The sequence below is a fragment of the Paramisgurnus dabryanus genome, chromosome 4 (assembly GCF_030506205.2).
Source record: "Paramisgurnus dabryanus chromosome 4, PD_genome_1.1, whole genome shotgun sequence".
NCBI lineage: Eukaryota > Metazoa > Chordata > Actinopteri > Cypriniformes > Cobitidae > Paramisgurnus > Paramisgurnus dabryanus.
In genome coordinates, this window is record NC_133340.1 from 16,768,293 (window position 1) to 16,792,335 (window position 24,043).

General features: G+C 36.7%; 1 protein-coding gene across 1 annotated transcript in view; it reads left to right on the forward strand.

The window, feature by feature from the left end:
• tacr3a (tachykinin receptor 3a) overlaps positions 1–24,043 on the forward strand; it is a 56,265-nt gene that overhangs the window by 12,855 nt on the left and 19,367 nt on the right. Inside the window, exons 2-3 of the mRNA XM_065265376.2 lie at positions 3,227–3,415; positions 4,511–4,661. Of these exons, the coding sequence (XP_065121448.1) occupies positions 3,227–3,415; positions 4,511–4,661 (340 nt within the window). The remainder of the gene's footprint in view (positions 1–3,226; positions 3,416–4,510; positions 4,662–24,043) is intronic.

Genomic DNA, 24,043 nt, shown 5'->3' on the forward strand with positions numbered 1-24,043 from the left:
CAAAGGCAAAAAAGATAAGAAGCATTTAGAAGTTAAGTTAATTGCAATTTTACACATTAATGAAAAACTCAAAAAAAGTCAAAAAATACACTTTTCACTGAAAACTCATTTAAACATTACATTGATTCGGTCATCCGTCACGTCTGTGATTGGCTGTAAGGATCAACACTTCAAAAACAGGGAATAAAAAGAAACTCTTGATGCAACGTAAGTAGATATTAACTGTTTCCCCGCCAGCATTTAATTTTTTTAAGTTGCCAGCCAGTGCAAAGCATTTTTCATGATTTTCACAAAAGTTTAATGCCTTCCAGAAAATTTTCTTTTTAAAATATATAAACATACAAAACATCAAATGAAAGAACAAACCCTCTGTTTTCAAACAACAACAACAAAAAAATGTTTCATCCTACCTTCAAGTGTTTTCTTTGTATCACCTCTCAAATATGGGTGATATAATTGCATTTTTGTGAAGGACTTTTGATAAAGCTCAGATGCAGAGCGATCCTCAAACCTTACACGGGCATACAGCTGTTTGCCCTAGGGTGATACTTCCGCGTTTTATAAGTTGCAGATAATAGCGTTATTGTGGAAAGCCAGAAATACTTGTCATTGGCAGGGAAGCATTTTCTATTAATTGACGAGTTAACTCTTCAATGGCAGGGAAAGAGTTAATGTAATGCTGTAATTTTTTGTGTTTATTTTCACATTTCAATTTAATTGAAAACATGCAAAACTAGTTTATAAAACATATTTACATAAAATTATTAGATGAAAGCATTTAAGCACCTTATATTCGACCTTAGAGTCAAAGCAAATGAACATGATTCTGCATCCGCTCTAGGGGTGAATTTAGATATAAACATAAAAAAATGGACTTTGAACCATCATCTCTGTACACAACATTGCTGTAGCTGCTGCGTTTTAAAAGTGTTGTGAGCGTTTGTGATGGCATTTTTATTTTGATCATATAACAAAATGCAGCACCAGCAGCAACGGGTCCACGACCTTACACAGTGATGGCACCAGCGCTGTTTTTTTTTGCGTCTGGATTTGTATAATTCATTAACAATTCATTGCGTCTAGAATGAAACATATTCATTAAAACCTCAGAGTGACGCGCAGAACTGGATTTATTTTGCCTATTAAACAAAGTAACAGTTGAAAAGATGCTTCATTTATTTTGAGGTTGCATGCAAAATCCACTTGGCTAAAAAATCTGAGGAGGCACATGCCCTCTGCGTGCTCAATGACATGGAAAAAATGTCCATGAACACGAATAAATAAATCAAATATTTTGTGACTTTATCACAACATGCCTTGAGATTTGGATAGTATATTAGGAATAGTTCCTGCATTAAATAAAAATGTCTACAAACCTGACTTTTAATGTTTTATGTGAGAACTTCTGAAGACTGTGCTGGTTACTCTTTACAATTAAAATAATAGAGAGAGAAGCTTTGATACATAAAAAATGGCAAAAGCATCATAAAATGGTCTTTTAAGGTAGGATTTGTGCTTCACATTTCGAGACTTTTAAGCTTTTGTGTCTTCCTGGACCTCAGTTGGTGGAGCATTGTATTAGCATTGAATAGGTTGTAGGTACTGGTAAAACACTCCCCTAAAGGATTATTAGGAACACCTGTTCAATTCCTCATTAATGCAATTATCTAATCAACCAATCACATGGCAGTTGCTTCGATGCATTTAGGGGTGTGGTCCTGGTCAAGACAATCTCCTGAACTCCAAACTGAATGTCAGAATGGGAGAGAAAGGTGATTTAAGAAGTTTTGAGCGTGGCATGGTTGTTAGTGCAAGACGAGCCGGTCTGAGTATTTCACAATCTGCTCAGTTACTGGGATTTTCACGCACAACCATTTCTAGGGTTTACAAAGAATGGTGTGAAAAAGGAAAAACATCCAGTATGCGACAGTCATGTGGGCGAAAATGCCTTGTTGAGAGGTCAGAGGACAATGGGCCGACTGATTCAAGCTGATAAAAGAGCAACTTTGACTGAAATAACCACTCGTTACAACCAAGGTATGCAGCAAAGCATTTGTGAAGCCACAACACGCACAACCTTGAGGTGGATGGGCTACAACAGCAGAAGACCCCACCGGGTACCACTCATCTCCACTACAAATAGGAAAAAGAGGCTACAATTTGCACAAGCGCACCAAAATTGGACAGTTGAAGACTGGAAAAATGTTGCCTGGTCTGACGAGTCTCAATTTCTGTTGAGACATTCAGATGGTAGAGTCAGAATTTGGTGTAAACAGAATAAGAACATGGATCCATCATGCCTTGTTACCACTGTGCAGGCTGGTGGTGGTGGTGTAATGGTGTGGGGGATGTTTTCTTGGCACACTTTATGCCCCTTAGTGCCACAGCCTACCTGAGCATTCCAGTAGGATAATGCACCATGTCACAAAGCTTGAGTCATTTCAAATTGGTTTCTTGAACATGACAATGAGTTGAATAAGTTGACTGTACAAGAATGGCCCCCACAGTCACCAGATCTTAACCCAATAGAGCATCTCTGGGATGTGTTGGAACGGGAGCTTCGTGCCCTGGATGTGCTTCCCACAAATCTCCATCAATGCAAGATGCTATCCTATCAATGTGGTCCAACATTTCTAAAGAATCCTTTCAGCACCTTGTTGAATCAATGTCACGTAGAATTAAGGCAGTCCTAAAGGCGAAAGGGGGTCAAACACAGTATTAGTATAGTGTTCCTTATAATCTTTTAGGTGAGTGTATATGCCTTGAAAGCATTGTAAGTTGATTTGAATAAAAACATCTGCCAAATGAATTAAAGCATAAATCAATGAAGATATACCCAAATGAAAAAGACAGACCAGTACCAATCTTTCTGTTTCCTTGAAAGTCTTAAAATGACATAAAAGCAAATTTGTATGTCAACTAATCCTGCATCAACATGCATGGGAGTTTGAATTCTTACCATTTAAGGCTGTGACATTCTTGTGAAAGATTTAGTCCACCCCTGCAGCAGCGCAGATATGCACACTCTTTGATGTGACCCATTATCAACCCGCTATTAGATCATTATACAACTTGGAAATTGAAAATAATCCAACCGTGCTCTGTCTGTGATGTTTTGTCACTTTGATGTTGGTTAAAAAAGCTGTAAAGCAGACGCTTGCTTAAATTGCACATCCAGGTGTATTCATAAACCGAGTCTAAACAGCGATCTGCTTGTGTTGTATAGGTATATGGCCATTATCCATCCTCTGAAATCACGTCTCTCTGCCACCGCCACTAAGGTGGTCATTGTGTGCATCTGGGTGCTGGCTGTGGTTTTGGCCTTTCCTCTCTGTTTCTTTTCAACCATCAAGAAATTACCCAAGCGGACCCTTTGCTATGTTGCCTGGCCCAGACCTGCAGAGGATCCTTTCATGTGAGAGCTCTTTATATTAATATTGTCTTTATAAACGCTTCAATGTCTTTCATGTTATTGTTGTGTAGTCTGCATGTGGCAGGGCTCCTACAGTTCCCCTTTCAGGGCCACATTAGTCAAATAAAAAGTCAGGCTAATCTTAGTTCAGTTATAATTTTCAATTCTTAGCAAACGTGAAGTCTTTAAAACTCTGTGGAAATGTCATTAAATTAGGCCTTCTGTTGTAAAGCTGAATGCAAGAAGCTCAAACAAACTTGAATTAGTTTACTGTAGGTTTGCTAATTGACGCCCGCTGGGTGCTTCTAACATCTACAGTAAGCAGCTGAGGTCTGAGAGTAACTCTCATACATCAGACTGCACAGCGATTTCATAATCAATCAGCCGTGTAAACATGATTGACGGGCAAAATTTCACTGCAGGTCACCAGTTGAAAACTCAGGCAAATGGCATAAAGAAATATGGTTTCTGTCAACTGTTTACAATTGCTTTGATTGCAGTCCATCTGGAATGTACAGAGAATCAGTCAGAGAACAAATGCATTAGTGAGACTTAATATTCTTGAAATTAATACAGAAAGTTGCAATCAAGAGTGAAATTAAAACTCAAGGCTATCACACATTGTAATACTTTTGCAATTTAAATGAGACTTTGGAGACTATATTAAAGCAACACTATGTAGTTTTTTTACCTTTAAATAATGTCTCTAAAATTATTTCAGTGATAGAACAACTTTTAACTGGACAAATTGTACTGTTGCTGCAACCTGAGCAGCCTCCTAGCTGCTACAAGCACACTCTGAAAGTGGCGTTGGAGGGTAGAGCGCACAGCCCCGCCCCTCTCCCTGCCTGCAGAAGAGTGTCTGATACCAGGCACTGTTGCGCTTTTCAACCACATGGGGGAGCTGTAAGTCATTTTTACATGGAAACTACATAGTGTTGCTTTAAAGATTAAGACAAAAACTTACCTCAGACATATTTCTTTATCCCCATTGAGCATTTCCAATATCGCTTGGTTATACTCGGACTTGGGTCATATTAGCTTGGTCAGTCCTTTGGCAGCAAACAGGCGAGCATGTTTCTCTCTCTCTTACTGCAGGTATCACGTCATAGTGGCAGTGCTGGTGTATATTCTGCCCCTGGTGGTGATGGGTATCACCTACACTATTGTTGGCTTGACACTGTGGGGAGGAGAGATTCCTGGTGACTCATCCGATAACTACCAGGGCCAACTGAGAGCCAAAAGAAAGGTAAGCAGTTCATGTCTGCTCATATAAGATCATGAAATAGACTTGAAAGATAAGTAAATATAACTAAATAAATTAAATAGATAGGGGTGCTTTCCCAGACGGGGCTTATCTTAATCCCAGACTAAAATTCATGTTTGAGCTACCTTAATACTCCATATTAGCGATACTTCAGCCAAATATCAAAATTAACCCATGATGTACTCACCCTCAAGCAATCTGAGATACATATTCATTCTTTTTTCAGACTAACACATTTGGAGTTATTTTAGTAAATGTCCTTGCTTTTCCAAGCTTATAATAAGGAAAAACAGGGATCAGGGAGCAACAACTGATTTTGAAGCCCAAAAAAGTGCATCCAGATTTTATAATTTTATAAACGATAATAAATAGCTTTCGGTAATGACGCCATCTTGGACTCATGCATTTCATGAGAGTAACTGGGCCACGTACCCATGGCAACCAATGCTCACTATACTAAAACTCTTGCATGTATCCAAGATCGTGCCGTTACTGGAAGATATTTATTAAAGTTTATAAAGTTTGAAATCTGGATATTTTTCTTACACAATTGCATCGATTACCCACAGAAGACCTTTAATAACCAATTGGAGCCATGTGGATTATCTATGTGAAGGATGAATGCACTTTTTTGAAGTTTAAAGTCGTAAGTTGTTCCCTGATCCTTGTTTTCTGCACTTATAAAGCTTGGAAGAGCAAAGAAAGTTACTAAAATAACTCCAAATGTGTTGTTTGGAGTATCCCTTTAATATACAGTACTGTGCAAAAGTCCACCATGCCACAATTAGATTGATTGTTTTTGCAATGTTATAGTGATCATATATAAATGTTTCTCAGTCTCTTTATTAGAATACAACCAGAAAATACAGGAAATGTGTATGTAGTATTAAAAACTGTATAAAAATATAAACTGATGTGTCAAGTTTTAAGGGTAAACTCCCCTTCCACTTGAGCAATAGCAGGAAACTGCAGGATCTCTTAAACTTAAATAAAATTAAATCCTAATTTCTAATTTTAAAGAAATTAGTCTTTTAACTTTATTCTGCTCAAAAACGCTCAAAATGTGTTTAGTGCCAACAGAGGTCACACTGAACACAGACAATGCCTAAAGAAGACATTTAGTCCTGACAATTGTATTTTATTTTCAGTACATATTTTCGGTTATGTATTTTAATAAAATAAATTAAAAAATAAATATGGTTTGACATTAAAACTTCTTAAACAACAAGTCTGGTGGTGGTGGCCTAAGAATTTTGCACAGTACTATATATGAGTGCAATTGTTTTGTCTCAAAATGCACACTATTTTTTTGTGTAAGGTTATTTGTTAAATCTACTTAAATGTCATAAAATAACCAAGGCCTAGTCCTGGATTAAAAGTGGGGTGCATGATCTATGAAAGCCAACAAACACGGCTCTACCCAAATAGAATCCTCTGACCTTCTTTTGATAGACCCGCCCCATAGAGACATAGCGCAGCTCGTCATAACCTGAAAACCACGCCCACCGGGGGGGAAAACAATCCAACCATCTCCATTGACTTTGTATTGCGAGAGGCTGCCTCCTTGTCATTTCTGGCTTATAACAAAAAACATAATAATGGTTTAAAGCTGCTGTGTGACAATATGTACAGCTAACAAGCAAAAAAAAACAGAAATAAGTTTTTATAAGCTGTCGAGCCGTAAAACTCAGCCTTTAAGGAACAAAAAGTGGATCGCCACGTTTCCCCCTGCTGTACGCAGTTCTACTAGTACTATGAAAAGTTGCCTGTTTCCACTTTTGTGTCTTTAAACGCTCGTTTTTTGGGGTCGACAGCTTATAAAAACTTATTTACAGATTAAACTTAAAAACAGAATAATACCTAAAAGCTGCTGTGTGACAAGGTGTACAGCTAACAAGCCAAAAAAAAAACAGAAATACGTTTTTATAAGCTGTCGACCTCAAAAAACTAGCGTTTAAAGACACAAAAGTGGAAACAGGCAACTTTTCATAGTACTCCTATTAGTAGAACTGCGTCCACTAGGGGGAAACGTAGTTGGCGAGCCACTTTTTTCTCCTTAAAGGCTGAGTTTTACGGCTCGACAGCTTATAAAAAGTTATTTCTGGGTTCTTTGGCTTGTTAGCTGTACATATTGTCACACAGCAGCTTTTAGGCATTATTCTGTTTTTTGTTATAAGCCAGAAATGACAAGGAGGCGGCCTCTCGCAATACAAAGTCAATGGAGACGGTTGGATTGTTTTCCCCCCGGTGGGCGTGGTTTTCAAATTTGCATAACTGCGCCCAAGCAACGATGTCAGTTAGTAGACACGCCCCTTACTGCTGACTGGCTACAAGTGTGTTTTGGTAGTCGGGGCGACTCTTTTTTCCAAAGTGTTTTTCAAAACTCACGCGCCCCGCCTTTAATCTAAACCCTGTCAGAAATGAGTTTTAGAGATATCTGTCTTTCCCCATTCAAGTATAGGCATTGTTCTTGAATGACTGAAATAGCTACCAAGAGGCATTGCAAATGTGAACACACATTCTGATAAAAAGGGGAAAAATGTATAGCTTGATGTCACTTTGGATAAAAGCGTCTGTCAAATGTGAATGTATATACTATATATACACAGCCATTTTCTCTACTACATGTCACCCGCAATCCATACATCTGTCAGTTTGATGCCCGTGCCCACCAATTTGTGGCACCCTGCCTGCGATTCCTGAGTGCTGCTGTGCTGGGAAACACACAGAAATATGTGAGAAAACACATGACACACACATTTAATGGATCACTGCTGCACAATGTGGGATCAATAGGATACAAGGCAAGAAAGTTCTGTAAAGAAAAGCGAAAGCAATGGCAAGCACAGCAGGTCAATTAGATGACACACGGGAGGAAGTGGATAGAAGAGGAGGGCAGACGGAGCGATGCAGACCATGATCAGATCAGTCAGTGCTGTTATTTAGTTAGTTTTGTTTCAGCCTCACCACAGCAGTGTGCCTTTAAAATTCTGAGAAAATATGAAATGTGGTAAAAGACAAATGGGATAACAAATGCAATGTAAAGATTCCCATCAATTCTTTTCATTTATACATCAACAATGTCTCAGATCTATCTTGTAAATGTTATAGTTTGAGTCTTGACATTTGCATCTATTCATTTTAGTTGCAGTTTGTGGTATCGTGGCAGATTTAAGCACAGTATGACCAAATAAATAAATAAATGCATGTGACATTACTACGATTTTTTTTCAGGAGAAATATCCACAAAGTAGGTGACGTAAGCAAGTCTCTCTTTGGTCTCCAGTTAATCATTTCTGTCTGGAAGAAGCGATTAAGGCATTAAAGAGATCGAATTTTCATTCCTGCTTTGAACATTTCAAAGAGGATGAAGCATTTATCATTGGTTTCGGCACTGAATGCAATAGACTTTCAGCTATAACCTTAGCGTGTTAGCGGGTGTCTTGAAAAGATGCTGTCAACAAAAATAAGCATGCTGAGTGCTCACTCTCTCTCGTTTTCCTTCACTACTTGCATTATAAAACAAAAGACATAATGGAGGTCTAAGCACAGTATATTTTAATTGATGTGGCAAGATATTTCCTCTAAATGGATTTTGAGACAATTGTGTGCATTTCTACTTCAGCAAACTTTCTGTGAATACGATGAAAGTAAGGCGACAAAGAGAAAGTTAAATCAATGTCAGGTGAATAATACAGCATTCTTTCATGGTTAATTTAGCCAGCAGGCAACACTTAAACAACAAGCAATAAGCAATTCAAGCCAAATGGTTCATTAAGAATGACACAAATCTCTCATTCGATCTGCTATTTTAAAGGAATAGTTCACCCCAAAATAAAACTTTGCACATATTTTACTTACCATCATGTGATCCTAAAGATACAAAGGCAGTCCATATAGGGCATTTCTCTTTAACTCATTACCCGCCAGCCTTTTTTGACAAGTTGCCCGCCAGCATTTTCTGTGATTTTCGAAAACGTTTCACAAAATCCCTTCCAGGAAATGTTTCTTCTAAAAATATATAAACATACAAATACATCAAATGAAATAACAGACCCTCTGCTTTTAAACACAACAAACAAACAAAACAGGAAAAAAAATTCTATCCTATCATTATTTTTCTCTTTTTATAAACTGTTAAATATGGGTATTTTTCTTCAAAAATACAAACTTTTAGCAAAAAGCTGAAATCATTGCATTTTTGTGAAGGAATTCTGTTAAAGATCAGATTCAGAACCATTATCAAAACATACACAGAGTTTAAAATTAATAAATATGTTTTTGCTTCAGTTTTTTATAAATTGGGTAAGTGCGTCATCTAGTGGATTATCGCGGTATTACAGATTATCATAAAAACTCATGAGGAACATATTTTTTTTCATAAAAAATTGTTTTCTTAATTGACGAGATAACTCGTCAATGGCGTTGAATGAGATAAAAATATCATAATATGTATTTAGGTGCAGATATGTGCCTCTGAAGTACCAATATGTATCAATATTATGCAAATACAGCAGTGGGGAACCTTCAGGGCCTTCTACGCCTTCAGAGAAGGCCTAAAAAAATTAATAAAAATATTTTTTATTATAATAATACAAATAAATAATATTCAATAAAAATATGTTTTTACATTTTTAAATTTCTATTTAATTCAATTTAATACAATACATGTAATATATTTTCTCTCATCTATGTTCTAACGTTAAGCTTACTGTCAGGTTCATGTCATGAAAACATCTAATCCAATCAGAATCGTCTGTCTCTATTAAGGCCCGGTTATCTGGCTCATTCATTGGTTAGGACTTCATGAATCCCAAGCTATGTGTTTTGGTGTGGAGAGTGATGGGCAAATCGACCAATCACGTTTTGATTTCAAGTGGGCGGGCAAAAAACAAAACATTGTAAGCCTTCATGAAGTCCTAATCATGCAATAAACTGGATGCGAGCTGCCGTAAAACACCAAAGACGAAGATCATAAACCGTTAATATTAATACAGTCTAATGGCCCGAATTTCTGCGGTGAGAGTGGTTGAGGTAAATGGCGGAAAACGTGATTGACGTTGTGGCTAGCTTGATAGGGCTGAGGTAAAAACGAAATTACTTAAGCGCGTACTCGTGAAGAGCAACCTGGGAGAAGCGCGTGCAGAGGAGCCTGTTCATATGACGCGAACACAAGAAAAATAATGGGTTTAATTATACTTTTACTTCCTGACAGTTTCACTTGTTACGTGAGGATAGTAATGACTGACAGACGACGCCGAATTACATACAATATAATTTCCTAACTAAATCTGAGAGAATGCGAAAACATTCAAATATTTTTTACCTTGCTATACCCGATGGGCAGGGCGGAGATACATTTTGGTAGCCCGACAAGAATTCGCAATAGCCCCGGGACCTCGGGGCTCGGGCTAGCGATTTTGCGAGCCCTATAACAACAGTTATAAGCCACAAGGAGGTGCACTGAGAACGCAGTGTGCTATATTTCCCCTTATGAAAAAGATTAACAAGGTATCCTACAGCTAAATATATATTTCCAAAAAATAAAAAATAAATTAAAGAACATAATTTAAGCTTGTTAAATGCAAATTTACAGAGCCCCTGTCATTACAGAGCAGCAGAATCTGTATTTGTGTTTATCAGTTAGATTAAAGTAATTTTAAACTTTAAAACTGCATTTAAAGGCAGACAATGCCCATTCTGTAATTTAACTTTGACTTAAATATAACTAATAAAAACAAGCTGAAAGTGTTTTAATTTAATTTATTAAGTTAAAGGAACATAAAATATATGCTGATTTGATATATTTGTTTACAGAGCAGGATGTTTAAATATTTCTATTTTGGGATGAATTATTCCTTCAAGATGTACAAAGAAAGTGGTCCAATAACAACAATGCAGGCATTTTAGTTTCAAACAACCCCACTCTTATGCAGCTGTTACTTTCCCAAGAGAACGTGTATTTGGATAGAGTCTGCTTTAAAACCCATTAAAAAGCTTTGATGAGACTCGGCCAGTACTGGAAAACGGCCGCTCTCTGGTTCAAAAGGCGTTATATATTTTCTACTTTCCAATCAATAGCATTCACTACTATCGGCCTGCCGGTTATACGTTTCATTAGCGGCTGCCGCGATGGGTCTGTATTTCGATCTATGGCACATCTCGCTCGCTCCGCACGCTCCCCCCCCACCACATCTCTTTCCTCCATTAGTGACTAGATAGCAAGCCAAATATATATGTATTTGAAGCCAGTTAGCTCCTGCAAGTCCCAGATGCCCCCACTTTATCTGATGTGTAAAGATGATTGTGCGAATCCAGAAGCTTGCGCGTCTTATTCAGCCTTTAGGAAACCTTCATTTAAGGTTCAGGACATTTTCATTTCCGTTGTCAGTTTAAATGGAAGTCTTTGAGAGGATCTGAGAAACTGCTGGGTGAAAAACACACACTTGAGGGCTTTGTGTAGCTGTTGACAGGCCAGAAAAAGCAATGGTTGAAATGGTTTATTTTTTTTTTAACATAAATGAATGATGTTCTTATTCTAATGCACCATGGAGATATTATAATGACATAATTGTGTGTACTTTCACACTGAAGTACTGTGTGCCACTTTTTTACATTAGTATGACTGTGTATGATTAGTATGATTTACTTGTATGTATTGCTTATAATAACCAAGAAGCATAACATACAGATATGTGTGTAAAACCTTGAGATTAACTGTTTTCTACATAAAATCATCCTACATGTAAATAACAAATACCTTTGATATCTTTAATATTGAATGAGTGAGGTCATGTCAAAGATTGAAATTAAAGTGTGTGACATCAAACTTTAATGCTTCTAAACTAATTAGATTATAAAAATTAATCCTTGATTTCACAGACAGGGTCCCAAAACGTGCATGGAATGGAACAAGATACATTTCTGCAGTCTGTTTACCTCAGCTCTGGGTTAATCTTAATACAAATATTTAGAAATGTACTTTATTTATTAGTATATTTACATTTACACTTTTTGGCAGATGCTTTTATCCAAAGCGACTTACAGTGCACGACAAGATATACATTTTAATCACTATGTGTGTTCACTGGGTTCAAACAGAGGGGCAACCTTCCGATCTCTCTGATGATGCCAATACGAAAGTGACTTATAATGCAATTCATCGACCGGCCACTAGAGGCTGGCTCCAAAAGGGAGTCAATTTTCATAGATCCTCATGTTAAAATGCCCACATTTACAGCAGAAATAAACATGTTTACAGCCTGGTACAAAAAGTGTTTTGATCTGTATAGCTAATTTTGCCCTTAACTCTTTCACCGCCAGCGTTTTTAAATAAAGTTGCCAGCCAGCGCCAGCGTTTTTCATGATTTTCACCAAAGTTCAATGCCTTCCAGAAAATGTTCTTCTTTAAACATATAAACATACAATATACCAAATGAAAGAACAGACCCTCTGCTTTCAAAAAAAAAAAAAAAAACGTTTCATCCTACCTTCAGTGGTTCTTTTGTAATCAGCTTTTGAATATGGGTAGGTTTCTGCAAAAACAGAACATTTTGAGCAAAAAGCAGAGATAATTCCATTCAGAGCGATCTTTAAAACAGACACGGACATGCAGCCGCTTGCCATAGGGCAATACTTCCAGGTTTAAAAAGTTGCGGAAGGGCGGTATTGTGGAAAGACGGAAAATCTCGTCATTGGCAGGGAAGCGTTTTCTCTTGATTGACGAGATATCTCGTCAATGGCGGCGAAAGAGTTAATGACAACTGTGAAGGGGTTGATATTTTTGTAACTCATCCGGTTAATTATAGTAAGCCTTTAAGTTCTGCATAATTAAGGGCGTGGCCACTTGAGTGACTGGTGAACTGCCACTTTCTGCGTGGTTTCAGCAACCAGCCACCACAGCCCCACCCACGTTTCGCCTCTTTACCCATTTTTGGTTATCTGCGAGTGATGCGCAAGATGGCGACGGCAGGCTCCGCCAACTAGCTCTTCACAAACCTATGGGTGACGTCACAGACACTACCTCCATATTTTTATAGTCTATGGTTTAAACCCATGACCTTTTGCCCCCATGACATTTTGCACTGCTAACGCAATGCTCTATCACTAAGCCATAAATGAAAATACAAAAACATCAGAATGGGTATGAAAATGGAGCGATTGCTTTCAAAAATGGCAAAAGTGGAGAAAACAAGTCTGATAGAGTGCCGCAGGGATGACGTATTTTTGTAGGCAAAACCTGGAAGTTAGCGGGACACTGGTCCCCTTGCTGAAAAGCCCATTGATTTATCCCATAAACTTTTGGATTATCTAAAAAAATAAACTTTGTATATAACAAAAAACACTTAAAGGGACACTCCACTTTTTTTGAAAATATGCTCATTTCCTAGCTCCCCTAGAGTTAAACATTTGATTCTTACCATTTTGGAATCCATTCAGCCGATCTCCAGGGCTGGCGTTAGCACTTTTAGCATAGCTTAGCACAATCCATTGAATCTGATTAGACCATTAGCATCGCGCTAAAAAAGAAACAAAGTTTCGATATTTTTCCTATTTAAAACTTGACTCTTCTGTAGTTACATCGTGTACTAAGACCGACAGAAAATTAAAAGTTGTGATTTTCTAAGCAGATATGGCTAGAAACTATATTCTCATTCTGGCGTAATAATTAATGACTTTGCTGCGGTAACATGGCTGCAGCAGGCGTAGTGATATTACGCACTGCCTGAAAATAGTCCCCTTGGTTACTTTCAACAGCAGGATTCAATGGATTGTGCTAAGCTATGCTAAATGCTAGCACCAGACCCGAAGATCAGCTGAATGGACTCCAAAACGGTAAGAATCAAATGTTTAACTCTAGGGGAGCTGGAAAATGAGCATATTTTTAAAAAAAAGGTGAAATGTCCCTTAAATAGTTTTGTCCATCAAGATAATCTTCACAGATAAACACAACTTTTATGATTTTTGCAGTCTAAATTAATATTTTTATTTTTAGTAAACACATTTAGACCTCAATATTCATAAAAGTTGTGTCAATAATCAATAATTATAAGTGGTAACCTTTTAAACCAATTACTGTAGTTTCGAGCAGCTGTAGTGCATCATCAAGCTTTTATGCGATTAATGTAACACAAAGGCAAAGAGAAGCAAAAATAAATAATTTACCAAAAATTAACAAGCAGGCGAAGACAGACCTTCATACTGAGCTACAATACTGAGCGAAATCAATCTTTGAAAGATTTTATAATCTGGAGCAGATGGAGGATTTGTTTTTGGGAATTTGGCTACATAAACATTATTATAAGCTTTGTCGGAAATTAGACCTGGGATTACGTTTGATAGACAAACAGGAAGTGTGACTAACTGTGGGTTTGTGGGTGCTACATTTTCCTGTTTGCCATATGACATTGTGCATCAAGTGGATTGTAAAAGAACGTGCCAGAGCATTCTGTTGAAAACACATTTAACATCTCTAGAGCATGCTGTGGAAAATTATAATCAAAAATTTCGAGCGTGTGGCATCAACCCAGCCCTGTTGGAAGACGAACGCTCCCGTCGTAATATGTTAACAGCAATCACAAAACCACACTTATGAAGTTTAGCTTATCTCATCCAAAGCAGAGAGCTAAATGTCTGAACCACAACAGTATCACAATCCACTTTATCAATTTTTGTAGCTAGGTTCAAAAGCTCTTCTGATAAAGGACATGATTGATTTGAGGAAAAAAATGGAGACCATCTTGATCAGAGTTTACAGACTGACCCACTTTTAGCGCATTTACTGCAAAAAAGTTTCAACTTAAAAAAGCAAGTTACCTACATTTCATTTACGTTAAATTGCATTGATGTCATGCAGCCTAAAGGATCTGTAATGTTTCATCTATCAAGTTTTGGATGTGCATATCTATATCTTTCATTCTTTTGAATAAAAGTGCACAATGAACTCTTTCCTGCTGGCACCATTCATTTCATATTCATTCTCTGCTGTCCTTGCCTGCCAGTATGGTGGCGTACAGTAAACAGAATGAGTGATGTGACGTCCAGACCTCCATACATTTATTCAGCATGTGTGTTCTCTGGGTTTGAACCCATGACCGTCTGCAGTGGTAATGCATTGCTCTACCACTGAGCTATTCAGGAGCACACTCACACAACATATTTTACATACAGTATAGCATATAGATATAGCATTGTCCGGATCTATGTTCACGTAACATAAATGCTGGAGCTTAGTTCGATCATTACATCAACCTTCCCGTTTTTACCAGGATTCAACGTATTTTTAATCTTTCTATAAAAAATTCCCACTGGGCGTATTTCACGTCCGCCCACTCCACGCATACACAAACTCATGTCAATCACAGCGGCCAAGCTTACATTTACGCTCCTTAGAAGGTGTTAAGAACCTATGTGTATAACAAATCCTTTGCAAATTCAGGAGAGCCACACCAATAATAAATTGGTATCCCACATTCATGCTCTTGGTTAGACTAGGGGTTTTCAAACTGTGGGTCTGGATCATCTAGTGGATTGCGCAAAGTCACTTGGTGGTTGTAGTGAATGACTCTACGGATATCCCGCACACTATTAACTTGCAAAATATACAAAATATTTATTGCGACGTTTCGATCACAAGATCTTTCTCAGGCATATAAACATGATTATGGTTTCACAAAGTTTTTAAAAAAATGCATAGACCAATCACATGAGACAATAGTCACCGACTAATCACAGTATCGGACCTTCAATGACCAATCACATTTGTCTACACATTTTTTCATCACATCAACAACCTCAATATCATACACATCGAAACGTCACAAGAAATATTTTGTATATTTTGCAAGTTAATAGTGTGCAGGATATCATTTATTTTTATATATGCTTGGTGGACTTCATTGTCTCTTCATCCAACGCACCTATCCGGAACTAACAGGTGTGCAACATTGTTCTTCTATTGTAGTAGTGAATGACTCAAAAAGTGTTTGGTCCTATTAATGACAATTATGTCAGGTTTTGATGTCAGGTAGCTTGGGATTGCAATTTAATTTACATTTAATTATTACATTGAAAAGATAAACTTCTCACTTCTACGTAAAAGAGAACAAGTTTTGTTTTGTATTTCTAAATGTATTTTTTCTGCATATTTCTCAAAATATATATGGTGGCTCCTGAGATAGATTATAGCCTACCTGTCTAAGTGGGCCGCGGATTGGGGGGTTAATGTTGGGGTTGGGACAACTCTTTTTTTCAAATCTCAATGTTTACAGGTATGTCATTACATACAGTACCCAACCGAGCCGTGCGCTCAATTTCCAACTATATTCTTATCACCCTATGACTCGTCTAAAAACATTTGTTGAAAAATATTTGAAACATTTACAAGTTAGCAGTTTAAATTTGATAAGTTTATACAGAGTTCCATGTTTTCAAGTGAATTAATATTTTGGTGGGGCACTGCCCCACTTGCTCATACAGACGAGCCGCAACTGATCATAGGTTAGAGCTGCTTGCTAGGTTTTCTGGCTGTTGGCCATTATTGATGGGCTGCATTACTGGCCAAATATTTTAGAAATCTGTTCACAAATGAGTTGCTAAAAATAAGATTTTATTCTATTTTATTAAAATTAAATGAAGATTCTGGAGAAAAGCATAATTCAATTCAATTCAATTTTATTTATATAGCGCTTTTCACAAAAGTCAATTGTTTCAAAGCAGCTTTACATAAATAGAAGCAGTGAAAAGCACAGAAAAATGACAGATAGCACAACAAAATACATGATAGCATGAGCAGTTAAATTTGCTGCGGCTATGACTCAATATTATAAGTGCACGTAGTACTAAAGCAACGTATAGAAGAGGAAGCTAGGTAAAGCCCAAAAAGGCTGCCTCCCCGGGGTGAAAAACCCCCTAGGAGAAAAAAAACCCCGGGGTTTTATCCGAGGAAAAATAAGTCCTAGGAGGGAAAAACCCTTGGGAGAACGGTTAAGGAGATTTGGCGGAGATTAAGCGGTTCTGCCGGTGATCGTTGGTCAGGCATCAGCTGGGCATAATGATGCATCTTTGCTAATGCTGACAATTTTTGACACAGCTTTTCACACATTTTTTTTTTTTTTAATTATAACCAAATCATATCGAACAGTGAATCTACTTCCAGTATCAACTTCTCTTGCCAATACTTGGATGCAGTATCTGACAGGAGGCAGATAATGACGCCTACCGTCTGCTTCCATTGGCGGTTGCTGCATTATCATCTAGACTTCTCTCTACTTTGCCAAGTCCCTGGCAATGCCTATTGTGCATGGATTATCATTGAAAACCAACAAAAACTAAAATATACATCACTGGAACACAAAACATACACAACCCTAAAGATGCAAGGATATTCCTCACAATCAGCTTCCCGGGAGTGAAGTGATGGATTGGCGGACTGTGATTTTTTTCCTCCACGGGAGCTGTTTTTAGCCAGGCATCATTTTCTCTAAATAAGCATTGAAAATGATTCCAGCACTGTTTGCTGAAATGAATACATCAGTGCACCATTACAGCCAGTGTCAAAGCCTTTTTGTCGGCTGTCATGTCATTTCACCCGACTCTATTTTGCAAGTCTGTGTGTGAAGATATTGAAAGTGGTTTCTGTATTCTGCACTGGATGTGTGACTCCATCAAGATGCCTTTAGGTTGCAGTTTAATGTTTTTAATAAGACTCTTTTGGTGCCATTTTGATTTTTTTTAACTCAGTTGCTATATTAAAGGGGCAATAAGTAGGATTTACCCCATCTAGTGGTGAAATTGTATTTTGCATTCAAACGAACAGTGCTCTCTAGCGCCTCGCCTTTTCAAATGCGTGTTGCAACTACGGTAGCCGTTATGTAATCACTGATCTCCTTGTCCGTTGCAGCTGGTTTACGTGTTCTGAATGAAAACGCGTTGTGGAAACGCGTTGGTAGGCTAGTGCTTTTTGTCCCTCTCTGCTATTATAGTTTATCAATATGGCGGAACGATATGGAAGCCTCCTTGGACTTACCCGTTCAATGTAAGTAAAGAGGAGACATTCTAAGCTTACAAAGAAAAGTCATATCACTGGCATAGGTCATTTGACACCAATGAGGAAATATTTATGAATAAAGGCATTGATTTTGATTAATACAACACTTAAAATCCTACTTACTGTCCCTTTAAAGAAAGTTTGCCCAAATGTTTTGGCATATTTTCATTGTTGGGTGAACTGTTCCTTTAAATAAGGGTTGTTGTTTAACACAATCCATGGCACAATCACATAGTGACTTTATTAAGATAGTAGGCTATATGACTGGAAAAGCTAGACGTGGTCATGGCTAACGAAGTGTATGAGGTCAAATTAGCTGATTATAATGCGCATTCTGTATTATGGAAACTATTATGTATTGTGCTGACTCATTTATTGGCTATGTGCAGGTTATATGCTTTGGTGGCAGTGATTCGGATCTAATTAATAGATATTATGTAGATCTCTTTTTTACACACTTCCGATTGAAGGTTTGTTAATGGTTTGCACATTCAATGTGTTTGCTTAAAGCAGGGCTATTCAAAAGTGGAATTACTCAAAGCAGAAGAACTCAAGCTTATCAAGCGTATCAGGATTACTTGAAAACCACAATATGGTTAGATTGAAGTATTGTGTCCTTCTAGGTCCAGAGTTGAATAAACCTGCTGTAAAGCATCTATAGACATCTACACTATATAGCTTAGAAAGTGATGTTATTGATAATTACATTCTAAGTGGTGACGTGGTTTCTGTATACAAGCCTTTGTTTGCGAATACCACGATTCTTATGACAAGTAACAGTTTCTTCCATGTTGCTGAATCAATGTTGATTAGAATTAAAGTGACTGAGTGTGTCTGCTGAAGTCGAGAATGAGTTTATTTACCTTTACTGTCGGTCTGGGATGAGTTTTTACCTTATTGTTTCATTTAGACACATTTTAAAGCATGCAGCTCAATCACATATGGCAAATATCATCATTATAATATCATCTGTTGTTGTAATTTTTATTTTATTTTTTCAATTAACAATTATAAGAGAACAATGAACAGATAACGGGGTAGACGGACATCACAATTTTCAAAACATACAATACAATCAAATATACTTTACCATGTACCAATATCTTAATTGTTTTTGGTGTGCATTATTGTTTTGGGCAAAACAGACATGTTGTTACTGTTATTAGTCTACATCAATATGAATATCATATTGCGTTTTGTTATTCTTAGCCACATTTAAGGGACGCCTCACTTTTTGTTAGAATATGCCAATTTTCCAGTTCCCCTAGAGTTAAATATTTGATTTTTACCCTTTTGGAATCCATTCAGCTGATCTCCGATTCTGGAGGTACCACTTTTAGCTTAGCTTAGCATAACCCATTGAATCTGATTAGACCATTAGCATCAAGCATCAAGAGTTTTGATTTTTTTCTTTTAAAAACTTGACTCTTCTGTAGTTACATTGTGTACTAAGACCAACAGAAAATTTTGTTGAGATATTTTTGGGAACTATCCTCTCATTCTGGCATAATAATCAAGAACTTTGCTGATGTAACATGGCTGCAGGAGGCGCAATGATATTACGCAGCAGCCGAAAATAGTCCACTGCTATTGAAAGTAACCAAGGGGACTATTTTCGGGCAGTGTGTAATATTACTACGCCTGCTGCAGCCATGTTACATCAGCAAAGTCATTAATTATTACGCCAGAATGAGAGTTTAGTTCCTAGCCATATCTGCCTAGAAAATCGCAACTTTTAATTTTCCGTCTGTGTTAGTACACGATGTAACTACAGAAGAGTCAAGTTTTAAATAGGAAAAATATTGAAACTCTTTGGTTATTTTTTAGCGCGATGCTAATGGTCTAATCAGATTCAATGGATTGTGCTGAGCTATGCTAAAAGTGCTAGCGCCAGACCCGGAGATCAGGTGAATGGATTCCAAAACGGTAAAGATCAAATGTTTAACTCTAGGGGAGCTGGAAAATGTCCTTTTATCAAAAAATTTACTATTTCAGTTTTTTGAAGAAAGCTACCCATATTTGGGAGATGATATGAAGATAGCATGAAGCTTTTCTGGAAGGCATTAAAATTTGTGAGAATCATGAAAATGTTGCCACTTGCTGGCAACTTTTTGAAAAAATCCTGACAGTTTTATATAACTGGATAGAAATAGAAGTAGTTTTGACATAACTTAAACATGAATGCACAGCTCTGAAATAAATCTAGGCCTATCAAAAACTTTTTTGAGGAGATTTAACTTGGATAGCATTGCACGTAACTAATTCTTAGACACAATCCCAATGGAATTTTTATTTATTAGATGTTGTGGCAGAAGCTTTGTCTCCGAGGACCTTAATTAATGGCAAATTTAATTATAAATGGCATCCAGATGAGACTAATTAAAGTAAGAGTCCCAAGGTCATGGGTTCTGTTCTCAGGGAACTCGCATACTGTAAAAAAATATGCAGCGTGAAGTCAAAACAACTTGGTTTTGCAAGTCAATTCAACCTACTATTTTAAGGTTTGACATGTGATAAGTTGACATAACTTATAAAAACAAGTTGAAATGGTTTAACTTATATTTTATGTTACTTTAACTTAACAAATGATAAAAAATGCTTTTTTGCTGTGTAGCTTGAATGCACTGTAAGCATCTGCCATATGTATAAATATTACAAACTTTGTTTTGATTTAACCTCTATATAATGTATAATGATGTACATAATTCTGTATATTATTTAGAAATCATACAAATCAAAACAATTAAAACGTCTTTTGATTTAATCAAAACAAAACTTTCACAATTAAGTAAATATAGCATTTAGTGTTGTTCAGAAGCTCACTTTTGAATGGCACTGAAGCAGATTAATTAGCATGACTGTATAGTTAGTTTAGATTTGGCCCCCACAGATCACTTAGCATAGCTTGTCATATATTTTAAAAATCTTTGGTGTCAGTGACAGTATGTCAGGTTTTTTGGGAGTCTACTGACTTAACAGTCAAGTGATATGATCTCCAATCAGTCAGCAGTGTTACACCCTCTCATGTTCCTCATGGGAAGGTGATAAGCCACTTTTCTGATGGGTTCATCTTCAGCTGCCCCGTCTGTCCTTCTGGACACGGATTTAAACATCAATTTGCATTTCAACTTTCCCTCATGCATACTGACTGAAAAGAAAGCAACTTGGTGGCTCACACATATCGCAAACAACTACTGAATAATTCAAATCTTTGCATAATTTGACATCCAGTCTTTTAAGACTGACAGACATTTTCTTTGTTTATTCTTCAATCCAAAGGTTAGAGCGACACTCTCTTTGTTCAGTCTCCTCGCTGATGCCTTTTAATGATACTGTATGAGCTTTCACTGTATGGATCAGTACTATTGTCAGTGCTTCATTCTTTAACATTGAGAAAGATCTGCAATCTTTATTTGCACTCCTCATTCGAGTGACAGACGCAAAAATGACTTCAATTCCGTAAACTTTAATTTTACTCCATCCCCGGATCGAAGAGGTGAGACGAGATAAGACGAAACAAACAAGATATACTGTCCGGTCTCCTCAGCCCTGAGTATGAGGAAACTTCTGTCTGGATGCTTATCAGGAGAGAAACATCGGTTCAGTGGCGAGCGTGAGCTGCAATCATATGAGCTCTCCTTTTACCCCAGGACACCTTCTCACTTTCACCTCCTGCCTCAGATCAAGAACAAATCCTTCTGTGAGTGCCGTGTCTTTGAAATGTCTTGGAAATAGTCTGGAGAAAATAGAGATGGGTATTTGGGTATGGAATACTGATGATAATTCTGTAAGAGAAATATGCCTTATTCATATATTCTGTGTTTTTTAAACACAATAATGACACATTTTTGCATATGTTTACTTTTATTATTTATGCCTCACAGTTATTATTTTTTTAAGGATGGCATCATATTTGGCATGTTGTTTTAGAAACTTGACTCCTCGTGCTGTTCAGAACCTCCCAAAATATTTTTAATGAATACTCTGGAAACATTCTCTACAAGACATGTGTTTTTAAATACCTCTGTTGATACTTCCAATATTATTTTTGATTATTATTATTGTAAAATATGTTTGTCCAATACAAAACTCTTTCGTTCTTAAACCCAGACAAGGTCTGCTTGCATAAATTGCACGCAGCCATACCTTAAACATTCAATTAAAAAAATTGAATTGGCTTTGTGAGACTTCTAAATATGGATCTTTTGACAGAAATGCAATATAACATAACTATATTATCAGTGGTGTATAAACAGGGGCGCAATGAACAGTTTCAAGGGGGGTATGCGAGACAGAATTTTGGGCCCCTTTCTTTAGATGATTGTTTGATTTTCATACTATAATGTGTAGCTATAGAAAATTACTCAATTGAGTGCGTTTATTTAATTTTACAAGTCGCATTTGCACCTAAAAATAAATGCATGAAGCGAAAAAAAAAAGATTTAGGCTATTCGAAAAACGAATACCATTTTAATCTGGAATTGCAAAAAACATTTACATGACTGATTTTAAAGAGATCACTAAAAGAAGAATAATGCATGGAGATGCATTTCTGAATCTATGGAAATCTATGGAAGGCGCTTTGAAAGTCAGGGCAGTCAAGTTTTCTGTGCGGTTTTAGAAGCGAAATGTGTACATTTATGTTTAGCCTATAATAGTTCATTCTTCAGAGTTCAATTCAATTCATATTGATGATCTTTATAGTCCATTTAGTCCATTTAAAAATGTTCTTACAAACCGATTGTATTCATCAGAAAACACCACTTATATTCTCTTTATGTCGTTGTTCTCTGTGCGTGTGGTATGTGTTTCCCACAACCCCCACACGCGTCCTCCGCTCATGACAAAAAGCGTGGTCGGCAAAAGTTTTAAAAATTAATATGACGTAGATTTTTGACGTAGTCTCGCCCACGCACGCCCTTAGCCAGTGACACAGAAATTGCAAAAAGCACAATCGGCTAAAGTTTTAAATATGACGTTGATTTTCAGTCAAAAGCATGCCGCAAATTTATCAAATGTGCTGCTTATGGGCATTTAATTTCTGTGCACTGAAGGCTGTTTTTTGAAAAGCGATAAAAGTGATATACTCCCTAATATGATTTTGCACATCCAACAACAACTATGTTATTACAAAAATAATACTGCATGTTTTGGCATTTGATAGCATATTGCAGTAGTTTATATATACGTAATGATGCACGGTGTTCTTTTTAATGTTCTTTTTCTTTAATATTCACAACACTTATCAACAAAACATTCATTAAAATTAAGAGACTAATTATATTAAACAAAATTTATTTTAAGCAAACATTTGAAGCAAACAAAACTTAAATTAAACTCGAAAATTATGTCTTATGATTCACTCTATTTTTACCGTCATATTAGCATTTAATCCATTACAACGCCCAATATATAGCGTTTAAAATTACAGTCTTAATAATCGAATTAAATTGAAACAAAACAGTAACAACATTACAACAATATTTTAACAAAACAATACTTAAACATAAATATAGAACAGACATTCTCTATTCGGATACATGTTAAAACAATCTGATATAGCGTTTATAATAGCTGCACTAAGGGCAAAACCTACGTTGCAAACCTGAATAAAAATGAATCACTTTCACTTTGAAAATGATGCGCTGTCACATTAAAACCAGCTCTTAGTCATTTAAAATTTAACTCAATTACAATGGCTAAGACAATTCTCCTATTTCATGTTTATTTAATAAAGAGTCCACAATTGCAGAAAATAATATTTTTAACTACGCCTATTAAGTAATTGTCCGTCTTAATGCAATGGCATATTTTTCAGCAGTCGCTATCCTAATATTTCCTTAAATAAAGGCCTTGCTGTCCTTTTGTTTTAACACAAATATTTTTATTTTTCATGAAACATTTTACGGTTTACGGATCAGCATGAGCGCTTTTTAGTGGCATGTGAGATCTTACCTTGAAATGCCAAACAGTAGGGCTTTCGACTGTTTGTGGTAACTTAAAAGGTTTGCATCCCTGATCCCAAACCAAAATGTTGCCTACCCACCCATATCCATACCTGCACAATCAAATAAAAAACCACCAGAACCGCAAAATATGTAATTGCATCTACTAGGTCATGCTTGCACGCTGTTTTAAAAAGTGTCTCAATTTGACTTATCACAAAGTCATTTACATTAGTTTTATATTCATTTACTTCACATTTTACTATAGTGTTAATAATTAAACGTGTACAACAACAAAAAAAATGGAAAAGTGATGACGGTGGGGCCCCCTAGCGTACTCATGGGCCCATATGCCTTGCATACTCTGCACC